General features: G+C 40.7%; 1 protein-coding gene across 1 annotated transcript in view; it reads left to right on the forward strand.

The window, feature by feature from the left end:
• Window positions 1-12,226, forward strand: part of frem2a (FRAS1 related extracellular matrix 2a) — a 70,418-nt gene that overhangs the window by 15,781 nt on the left and 42,411 nt on the right. Inside the window, exon 3 of the mRNA XM_037749042.1 lies at window positions 5,587-5,733. Within this exon, the coding sequence (XP_037604970.1) occupies window positions 5,587-5,733 (147 nt within the window). The remainder of the gene's footprint in view (window positions 1-5,586; window positions 5,734-12,226) is intronic.

Genomic DNA, 12,226 nt, shown 5'->3' on the forward strand with positions numbered 1-12,226 from the left:
TACAGTGTATAATAATAATACTCCTACGCCAGATCCGTCCTTCCATTTGGAAGTCTTTTGACGTCCTGTGAAGTGATTGATCAAACGCGGTGACAAGTGGAAGTAATTACCTACACACATGTAAAGCAGGAGTCCAAATGTACTTGATCCGGGTAAATTAACAACAAAGAAAAGCTCACACGCGTTGGCATCAACTTGCCCTCGAGTTGAGCAGCATTCTAAATACTTGTGTTTGCCGCAGGGCCTTGAATTTCCTGGTCAGCCTGCTGATATCTCACCACACCTCGGGAGATTTCCACTATCATGCCAGTTGCCTTAGGCGATGTGTAAATGTAGTGGGATACACACATACAACTCACACAGAGACACTGGATTAGGCTGCTGCTAAAAGACCTGTAAAATGACCTGCTTTCAGTCTGATACATGCATGGCCACACACATACACTCCTTGTAGCAGGAGCTGAGTGCAGAGCCCATCACAATCTTTGCCACCAGTTGCACAACACGCCGAGCCTCCCAACATTTGCACAGTGACTGCCACACATCTGTCAGGATAAACTAAAAGGTGTTGAAACATCCCGAGGTAGAGGGAGATATTTGTATTTTGTCAACCGTCACAATTTATGTAGAGAGGTACTCCTGCCGGATGGATGGTGCGTGGGCTTCTACTACGAAAGTATTACTGGAAGTCTATTTTAGCAGAAAGAGTGTTGCAGCGCTTCCCATGCTACGTTCTTTGTAAAAAACGAGTATGTTGCCAACTGAATAAATAGCAGATTTAGCGATTACTTCCCAGTCCAATGTTTCCCGAAAGTTTTCCATGGTTAAAAAGAGAGAGAGAGAGAGAGATCATCGGGTTTGTTGGTTGCCAGTTGCACTGGGAGTTGGGGACTCGTATACAAAGGAGTACAGAAGGCAGATGGAGACGTAACAGTGAGGGAAGGGCCACACCGCCAGCAGCAGAATAAATGTACCGAGCAGCAGACGGCATCGCCTCGCTGTGAAACATTTCCTTTGATTTTGAGTGTGAAGTCTCACACACACACTCACAGACAGTTGAGTTGAAACTCAAGAAAAGTCAAGACAGCTCGGATTTTTTAAGACTGAAGCTAAGAGCGTAATCTCACATTTGTTTTGAATCAAAAACAAAAATCTCCATTTATCTGTCTGGTGGTGATGTTTCTAATCTAAAAGTCATTTTAACAGCGTCGGCTGTGACAGTACATGCTCCAGCAGCAGTCCAGCACAAAGAGCTCATACAGACACTTCACTACCACACTCTAACACACCTTAACTTGCTTCACACTCATCCCCAAAACCTGTGAATGATACAGTTCCACCTTTATGTGTGTGAGTTATGTTTATTTGACAAGTGTGAGTCTGTGTTAGAGAAGAGTTTGAAAAAGCATCTGATCCAAAGATTTAATATGGCAATTTTGAAAATTGCTGTCAGGTGGCAGAATGAGCGCTCTATCCATATTTTGCTGTGCCTAGTGGTGGCCGTTGACAGACTGTATAATGTATTTATTGCCCGTCTGATTTCTTTATCATCCCTTAAAGGAAAGTAATTGTGTGGCTGTGCTGCATGTAGCACAAGTTATAACATACTAGGCCTCATGCAATTCCAATTCTTGGGCATGTGCCAGAGTAGTTGCACATGGCACAACACCTGCCCTTATATAGTGTTTTGGGGCGTTACCTATGCTAATGTAGGGATGCTAATTTAGATTTTTTTTTCTATACCAATAACGAAGCCTCGTTCAACGATTATTAACCGTTAGCTGACAAGATTAGTTCGACCAGCTATTCTCCTTTAAGTGACAAGCCACTCCTCTGAGTTTAACTCAGCTTTCTAGCTATTTTTTTTTTTTATATTTCTTTTAACTGTTTAACTGATGGCATTAATCAGTAAAAATTCTTAATGTTGGTTAACAGTTAAACAGTTAATTATTAACATACCTAGCTAATACCTTCCCTTATGTAGTGTTTGGGGTTATGGCATTTTTGCCCAATGATGCCAAAAATATTCTGCCTACTGCAGGTTTAACAGAAAATGAAGATAAGATATAAGAGGGAGAGAATGTTGCTGCATGAGGCCCATTGTGTAAAACATCAAGTTCACACTCTTCACTTGGTGTCCTACAGTGACCTACAAAAAAGCAGAGCTACAAATACTAGTAAAGTGTTCGTAATGGTGATTTAGTTGGTCGGTGTAATAACGGTGGTTATTGCTACATGCTAAGAAAAGCCTTAAGTGGTGCTCTGGGCTGTTTTGGAGTATGGGTATCATTATTTATGAAAAGAAAATAACGTCTTAAACTCTGACTTTTCCGTTTGCTCTCAAGCTGACTCATACAGAGCATGTATGGCAGTAGACCTGTGTTCGCAAATCATGGTAACAGACTTTGCTTTACAAAATAAAAAATAACTTTCAACCACTCTTTGACTTTAACACTAACATCTCTTGACTTTACATAGCCTCTAGTTTTATAACTTAAAAGACTCTCCCTATGCTCAAAGTGTTGAGGATCTTGGCTCGTACCAAGCAGCACATTCAGACACTGAGGCTTACAGTATGTGTGAACATCAGTAGCACTTGTTTTGATGTGCTTTTGAACGAAACGTTCGCGGAAGGTCTCTTTTAGGGGTCGAGGATTTAAATATCTTTAGAAAGAGAAGGTTGGCGAGAAACGAGAGGTGTGTGTGTGTGTGTGTGTGTGTGTATGTGTGTTACTGTGGGAGGAGAGCTTGCCTTGACGCTCTTTTTATGAAAAGACGGGAAATAGAAGAAGAGTCACTTCCTCTGTTTTGCTTTTAAAACATTTTAGTTGATCCGTAATTGCGCTGCAGCATTTAATTTTGGTTGTACGCCAAAGTGTCTCTGTCAAGGCTAACCTCTTAGCAAGCAATTCCCTATCTTCATCCAGCAGGAGAGCTGCAACATTAGCATTCATGTAGAGTCGTGTCTCTGGCCACCTGAGGAATAATCCAATACTCACTTCCCTCATCGCTCTCGTTAGGTCTCCACTAACTTCTGAGGAATGGATTTGGATGTTTAGCTTGCTCCTGGTTCAAATTTGTTCACCACCGGCTAGGTGGCACACTACCTACTAGAGTTTTTTTTTTAGCTGAAAGTGAGGTAAAAGAGAGCATTAAGACTGAATCATACAGCAATTTGTGGGCCATAAAACCAAACCAATGAGATGAAAGAGGCTAAAAAGCTAAGCTTGCTTGTAGGGCTGACCCGAATGCTTTGAAGCTTTGACCGTTGCCATGGTAATTGACCTCCAAATCAGTATTCAAACGCTTTATTTTTTGTTTTTTTAATATATAAGTATGTAATAATAATGTATAAATCCCCAAATAGCCTATGAAATAAGTAATAATCCCGCAATATTATTCATTATTCATATTAAACATTATTATTAATAGTTATTCTCAGACGGATATCCCTGTTTGTTGTGTGTAGAGGTGCGTGTGTGTACAGTAGTACGGCAGCAGCACTCTCCTGAAGCTTCGAATACCTCCGAATATTTCTCACTGAAGCTTCGAAGCCCAAAAAATGGTATTCGGAACAGCCCTACTTGCTTGACCATATAGATACTCAAGTCAGGAGCTGAGTCTCAAAGAAGATGGTTTACATGATGACGTTGAGCATACTTATGTTCACTTACAGTACTGAACATATATGGCTACATGCCTTTTGATTTAAACCCTTTATGACTATAAAGCTGTTAGTTATAATGCTGTAAAGTAGATCGTACATCACAAGGCAGCATCAAAGTTTTTCTCTGCAGATTTCTCGGTGTCCTGATCCTTGGAACTTTCTCTGCAGAAACTATGATCCCTAATTGGTTCAAAAAACCAAACCCTTGTGTTGAGTTTTTTGTAAGGAAAGCCTTTGAAAGAGGGTGTAAAATGAATTTAGCTCTATTGAGGATGATTTCAAAGCTGCTTTTTTGTATGGTCAGCACATGTGAGAGGTCTTTTATCCTTTTGAAAGGCTGGAGGAATGAGACAGTCCTGAAGCCCTCTGACTCAGATCCTTATTGTCTGTGCACAGCTCCTTCAGTGGGAGGTCACTCAGAAGGACTGGTACACACACACACACACACACACACACAAACACAGACACACTAAGATCTCAGGCAGCTTATGCTGCATTTACTATCAGGGAGTCGGGATGAAAGTGAAGGTTGCAGCGAAGTTGGGATTGAAAAGTTGTGTGTGTGTGTGTGCTAAGTGGAGCCTGAACTTGGCCTACGGGCTTTTTGGAAGATACATGAGCTCTGATTATATTAGCTGTCTCCTCACCTCAGCATGTTGTAGCTATGTCTGCCAAGCCGGAAAGTGTTGAACTTTTCACCTCTGCTGCGTTTTAGCGCCATGTCGGCATGCCATGTTAAAGCTTTATTCTAACAGAGAGCTGAACCTGAGTTGTGGAGGTGGAGGGTATCATATCCATTCTTTATGATGCTATTTTTATTTTTTATTATTATTTGCCGTATGAAATGTGCTATATAAATAAAACCTGATTGATTGCTATTTTATGGATCAGCACAGGGAAATACTATTTTATCAGACTGTCAGTGTATTAGAGGATTTTTTCTTTTTTGGCCCGATGAGATTTTAACAGCTCTGCTGCCCTGCTGCCGTTTATGACCTCTACGGTGATGGAGGTGAAGTGCTCTGCTGTGTGTGCTTTTAACAGCCTTACTGCTCCACCATTTAAGAGGCATAAATGACTTGAAAGAACAAACAGCTTTGAAATTGTCCTCAATAGAACTAAATGAGATTTCCTTTCTGACAGCCTACACATTACGTCTGCGCAAACAGTCCTCCTCCTCTGCATTTCCCTCTGCCAGTAAAACACACATTCGCAGGAATGCCATGCATACTTGGGCATTGTTTATCACTACACAAAAGCAGCAAAAAAGAAGTCCCCCACTTCTTTTATTCAAGTTTTACAATGCTATCTCATTATGTCCTTTCATTATCCCAGAACTCAACCCTTTACCCTTGCAGGTGGTTAAATTTGCCACACAAAGCAGCATCCTTCCTGTCCGCCCGCTGAAGTGGCAGCTATTGAGTAGTTCTATTAGCCTAGCGCTAACATGGCCATTTAGAACACTGATTGGCTGGCTGGCATGCATCCAATCCTCAGGACGATGTGCGCAGGCGAGAAGAAAATACTGTTCAACAAAAGGAAAATTTGAATTTAATTGTAGAGCACACGAAAAGACTGTTAGATATAGAAAGGTATATATTGTGTGGTTTCTTTTTTTTATGAATCTTCGAATATTCTACAGCAGATGTGTTGGAAACATTTGGACTGCACATTGGAAATAATTAAAACACTTCTTCATCATTACAGTAATTTTTCCCGTGGGTCACAGAATTCCCCCTCGTTGTTTCTTTTCCAGTTTTTACAGAATATTGAACTCAGCATTTGGTAATTTAATAGGCACAGACCCACTGTAGCACATACAGAATGTTCAACACATTTAGTCGATTCATCTAAGTATGAGAGACTTTGTTTTTTCAATGAAACAAAAAAATGTATTTCTGTTATGTATTTTTGTCCAGGTGGGAACAAGCTCAAGGTGCAGCAGTTCCGTCTGGACTGGGCCTGGATCTCTCTGGAGAAGGAGTACTACGTGGTGGATGAGGAGGACAAGTTTCTGGAGGTGGTGCTCAGGCGGAGAGGCTACCTGGGAGAGACGTCTTTCATTGGTTAGTCTGTTTGTCTTTCTGTCTCTCTTAATCTCTTTCTTATTCTCTCAGCCAAGAGGACATGCTTTGTGTTTTTAGCCAGGCTAGCAGGTTGACTCTGGGGATGGCAGTGTCGGACTGTCAGTCGGTCAATCGGTCCACCACTTTGGTCCAGACTGTAATATCATAAATGTCACAACATTTGGTATAGACATTTATTGTCCCCAGACAATAAATCCTAAATGAATTTAGTGAACCCCTGACTTTATCTCTAGTGACACCATGAAGTTGATATTTTTGGTTTTGAGTGAGATATCTCAACAACTGTCATGTCTTTACCATGGAATTTGGTAAACGCAATTGTAATGATTTTGACATCATCAGTGCCATCATCACGTCAAAGTTTTAAATTGTCCAATACAGTGGAAACCGCCTTTAGTGATCACGTATGTCAAATTGATCACTATAAGCAGATGATTATTATCACCGAATTTACTGTGCATCATTTCTCATGCAGATTACCATCTAATTGACATTTGTATATTTATTACATGAATACAAAGTAATGAAACAGACCGATGCTCTATTTTCTGGCATAATTCTTCTGCCTTTTCCCTCACCAAGGGTGAAGCATTGACGTTTTTGGCCAGCTCTGCAGCGGAAGCGTGTATGCAGAACGGCGCCCTGGGGCTTTTGCCAGGGCTCCTCGCTCGCCCACCCGGAAGCATGGAGGGAGGGAAGCGGGCGCCGGTCTGCATGTGTGCCGCAGAGCTGGTTGACGATTGGCAAAGTTTCACTTTGGGGGCATTACGTGACCGGGCATTTCTTGACGAGGGCGGCTTCAACCACAGGTGCTTTCCCCGTGCACATCCGTTTTTCATAAGAGAAAATTACTTCCTTTTTCCCATCACGATATCAATGTGGATGCGGCATCAGCCTCAGGTTATCCAGCCGGAAAGCAGACAGTCCGCGAAGCAAAGTATCAAGGGAGTAAAGTAAAAAAAAAAAAAAAAATTCAATTAGTGTTAGCGTTAACGTTATGTTTTTCCATACATTATGTTGTCATTTATGAAAATACCCAAATGAACACTATGAGCATTAAGCCCAAATCACCGATGTGCCTGTAAACAGCCTCACAGAGCTGTTAGCATGGCTGAGGCTTCTTAGTCCTGTTTCTCTCTGTCCAATCTCTTACTGTTTCTTCTCCTCAAGCATTCATTTAAGCTTTCATTACATTACATAAGGCTACTGTTAATATCAGGTTTCTGTTAGTTCTACTATGCTATAGAATTCAGGAAATAACTCACAACCTTAACTTTATTTTTCTACTTTTTTGCTTTTATGATGGTAGATAGTGTGCACAATTTTGTCATTTGCTTCAATCATATGACAACATTCTCCTGGAGTGCTGCTCTACAGACCAAAAAATATCCGACACTTGAAGCCAACAAGCAATTACAACATTTCCTTTCAACACTGTAACCAGATTTGAAGAATAATTTGGTTTGGCCTTGAGCCATTTTAGAATTTGGGATAACAGTGTTTTGTTCTGAGTTTGAGGAGGCTAGTTGAGAGAGCTGTAAGGTCAATGTGGTGCCCTGTAAAAAAAAATGTTTTACTGGCCCATACAAGAAAACAATGTCCAGAAAAATATTTTTGCTGCCTACAAGACTGCTTGTGAAGCAATACACCATTTTCCCTGATCTTCAAAATTCAGCAATATTTGAAAGTAGTTTGTCACAGTGAGAGCATTACAGATCAATCAAAATGACAAGCACTGCATTGATCATCACTGACATCATTAGCGTCACAATTAGCAGAATTGTCACCCCGTCATCTCTTTGTCTCCACATAAAGCAAAGCTGTAGATATGAATGAATGTTAATTTGTTCATATGTGTTTTACTGGGCGGTTCCTAAGGGCTCTGACACACCGAGCTGACAATTTGGAGAAGAAATATTGATTACTTACATTTTATTCTCTCTGATGTACACCAGCTAGTTGCTGGTTGTCGTCTTCGCAGCTGCACTTGGCAGTGTGTACAACTCATGACAATAGACGGGAGGCGAAGTGAGCCGATGTGTCAGTCGATCTTTGTCAAGCTGTTTTATGTAGGTGGGTTTGATGCGTCAGGGCCCTAAACTGCAGTGTAACAGAAAGAGTGGGGAAGACATTGAGATGACATTAGAAGATCAGACCAAATACAAAACTACTCTCGCAATTTGACTTAGAAAAAGTGACATTTGCCACATTTCCACTGCATGGTATGGCACGGCTCTACTCAATTCGCTCCTTTTTGGTTTTCCATTAGTAAAAGTTGTGAATAGTAGATTACCTGGTAGGCATACTTTTTTGGTACCACGTCGGTCGAGGTTCCAAGCGAGCTGAGCCAATACTAGAAGGTGGAGTTAAACACTGCAGAACACTGATTGGTCAGAGAGAAGCGTCACTAGCGGGACATCCTGCATAAACCTGACATTTTTAAATAGCCGATCTACCATCCATAGCGATCGCAATTTTTTTTTTTTATTCACTCGACTCAGATTTCGTCTTTAGCTTCTGTACTGTGACGTAACGGAATATGCGAGCGGTGTACAGTAACAAGAGGGATTTAAATAAAATCCTTCCCATTTGATTTAACTGTTAAAAAGTGGGCGCGCTTAGAGTTAAGCTCGATACGGAGCTACAGAGGACTGTTGGCTCCACACACACACCTCTCTCACCTGTTGTTAGATCAGCTGGAGGATGCGTCATCATCATTTTGCCGTTCATCTGTATGTACTCGGTGTGTCATGTTGGTTGAAAATTGGCAAAGTTTCCCTTGAATGAATCAGACCTCAGCCACATTGTTTTGGAAATGAAAACAGCGTTTTTGTCACACACATCATCACATCTCTTCCTATGTCTCTCCATAATGCAATGTTAGCTACTACGATCCAAATGGGGAAGTGATTGTCAAAGTCTCATTTGATTGGATGAATCTTTGTAAATGCCTCCCAAGTGCAGAATGAGTCAGTGAGATTTTTAAAACCGTTTACAGGAAGACAAAAGACAGGGATTTTGATCAGATTTTGATGTAAAAATATTCTGATACTGATTTTTTTGGACATATATTTGGCATATAACAAGAGATAAATGAACAATTAACATGGGGACACAGGATTCAAACTGGGAAAATGTATTTTTCATTTCATGGGGACTTGAAAAGGGCAGCAAAAACTACAGCAAAACTACGCCTTACATGTGACAAAGTGCAGATGTTCCTCTTTTTGGTTGCTGATGAAAGGCGATGTCACAGCAGTTCCATACGGCGTCGATACAGCCATCAGCTGAGAATCCTGCCTACACTGAGGGGGTACTATCTGCATTGGAAAACGAAATAGAGAAAAGGCCTTGGTACCAAAAGTGAGTTGAGTCGAGTCCATGCAGTGGAAACGAGGCATTAGTGTACTGTTGACTTTGTGAAACATGCTCATCAGAGTCTTGTTCTTGGAGAAAAAATTTCAATTTTCTGAGAAGTAAAAAATCAGCTTTTGCATTTTATTCCAAATTCGACCTGTTTAGCTCTTGAAATTCAGTTTATCTTCAATCTAAGGTAGTTGTTCATCTGCCTCATAGCGTATGAATGGCTACTCTTGGCCTTTTAGTTATATTAGGCTGAAAAATGAATGAGACATTTTACAGAATTATCAGAACACTGACAATAAATGAATCATCAGCAAACTTAAAAATAAAGTGAGCATCATGCTGGCTGCAGCACTCATCACTGTACAAAACACAGTGGGCAGAGAGCACAGCGCTGGCTCTCTGTGCTGCTCAAATCTCAATCTACACAAACATCAATGCCAAAGTTTTTAATAAGCTTTTTGACCGGCAGATGGAGGTGATTTTGTGTCTGCGTGGCTTCGAAGGTTAAAAGGATGATGATGATGTTGTCCCTGAACGCTCCTCTTAGCCTTGACTGCAGCTCGCTGCGGGAGAGGCAGCAGCTGTAAGCAGCTTTTTACTCTCTCCCACCTCTCATCATCATTCTGATCCCTTTTAATCGTAGGGTCAGGTGTTAGCATCACAGTGTAGCGGTTTATGTAAGCTTTAATGCTTATCTACCTGTGTGTGTGTGCACGTATGTACATGTGATTCCTCTCGGGAAGTGTTTTGAGGGTATCTCTTGGGCACACATGAAAGCTTGCGTTCTGACTGTCATCTCTTTGCACAGTGGGTGTGTGAGCACCTGGTTATCTCTGACCACACACACACACACACACACACACACACACACACACACAACACATGCACACACGTTCGCTTTCAAGACCTCCTCATGAATGAATGACTAACGTGGTATGCAGACCCGGTGCTAAGATGCATCAATGTGAAAGCTCTTTCCATCTAGAGTCAGACGTAGCTACAACATGTTGAGCTGAGCCACTTTTATGCAAAAGTGCATGCCTTGAAGAGAGATTAAAGAGGAGTGTTTGCTTTTAACCTTAAGATAAAAGTGTATCTCACCCCACAGCACCAAACCAAAGTCACCCTGACACAAATAAAATTTGTATGTGTGCTTGCATGCATGTATCTCTATGTATTTTTGTGTCTATTTGCCCAGTGTGGATCTGTTCAGGCGCTGATGATGAAATACGATCTAGTTTACGGCAACACAGAATGAAAAACAGAAAGTGATCGAAGTCTAATAACTTTCATAGATTTCAATTTGCTGGGCCGGTGAACAGACGAGTGGAGCGAATGAACCAATAACAGAGTGGCGACACACTCGAAGTGGACAAAATAGCAGGAACGTCATACAATGCAATCCAATACAATACCGCCAGTAATGGTGCTTTTGATTGATGTTTGGTGTCAATTGAAATCATTATAAGGCTGTAGTTTGTGTCGCTGTTAAGCAAATATATCAGTCAGTGTTGTTAGGTGTGTTCTTCGCTAATATATCTGTTTGGCTCGAGTCTTAATGATTTTCGAGGTTCTCCTCGCCACGGTGCATCATTTTGCAGTGTGCGTGAAGGATGCACTTGACTGGCCTCTTTATAAGTTGCCTCATTTTGCCCTGATATCATTGATTGTCAGTAAATTATTTAAGCTGACAAATACCGCTGTGCTGATGATCCTCAATGTTGTAATGTGACTCATGTGGCAATTTGGATTTACAGGGAACGGGCAAAACAACAGAAACACATTTTGAGCCAGGATTTTGGTGTATTAATGCCAAGATAAAACGCAAGACAAAATAGTGTAATAAGAACACCATTTTTGCTTTAGGCGTGTCATTAATGCGCCATGTAGTCTGTACTGACTGCTTATAGCAGGTGGGAGGGGAGGTGGATGGATCCAACAAATACAGGACTTTTAACCAGGAGGTTTGTTTTGTAAGTTACGTTAGTGATGTTTGTCATGTGTTTTTTAGTGACATGTTTTCCGTACGTATGTTACGTTGATTCCGTACATATTTTACTTAGATGCATAATTATTTTAAGCCCAACCATGAGGTTTTTCCTAAACCTAACTAAGTGGTTTTGTTGCCACTACCTAACTGCAGACGTTGCCGTAGTTTTGTTGCGTGGCGTACAAATGACACGCAAAAAGCCTAAAATACGTCCTCAAATTTACACGCCTTTCTGTGAGATTGGGTTGGCCATACAGATATACACCTAACTATTTTATGTAAATTTTTTCTTTACTGTTTAAAATTATTTGAGACAAACAAATTCATATGTCACCATTGTAAAATAAAAAAAAACTGTGACAACAAAGATGATGTTGATGATACAGTGCAGTCAGAAAGACGTATTTTTCCAGCAGATTGGATTCAAAATCAAAACAATAAATATGAGGTTAAGCTGTCAACTCTCAGCTTTATTTAAGGGTTTTTATACACACATCAGATGAACAGCATAGAAATTGCAACCCCAGTTATCACCAGTCTGTAGGGACAGATAGAAAATAGTGGGACAATCACATATTTGGTTGCAAATCCTTGGCAGTCGATGACTATCTGAAGTCTACGACACGCAGATATCCACAGGCACTTGGTATCTTGCTTGGTGATGCCCTGCCAGGCCTAAACTGCAGTCATTTCCACTTCTTGATTTTATCTTTAGCAGTGAAAGACACTATCACTTTTATGAGAGCAGGAAGTGAATGATTTGGCCAGTTCAAAACACAGTTGTACCATAAATGCAAGTGTTGTTGTTAATATTTTTAGGATCCTGTCACATTGTCCAAGAATTGGCCCATAAAATGTCAGAAAATAGTGAAAAATGCCCATCACAATTTCCCAGAGCCCAAGATGACATAATAGTCATAATTAGTTGCTTGTTTTGTTTTAAAGTCCAAAGATATTCAAGTTACAATTATATAAAATCCCCACATTTGAGAAGCCGGAACCAGCAAATGTTTGTCATTTTTGCTTAAAGAGGACCTATTGTGCTTATTTTCAGTTGCATAATTGTACTATGGGTTTCTACTAGAACATCTTTACATGCTTTAATGTTCAACAAAC

The sequence above is a fragment of the Sebastes umbrosus genome, chromosome 17 (genome assembly GCF_015220745.1).
Source record: "Sebastes umbrosus isolate fSebUmb1 chromosome 17, fSebUmb1.pri, whole genome shotgun sequence".
Classification (NCBI taxonomy): Eukaryota; Metazoa; Chordata; class Actinopteri; order Perciformes; family Sebastidae; genus Sebastes; species Sebastes umbrosus.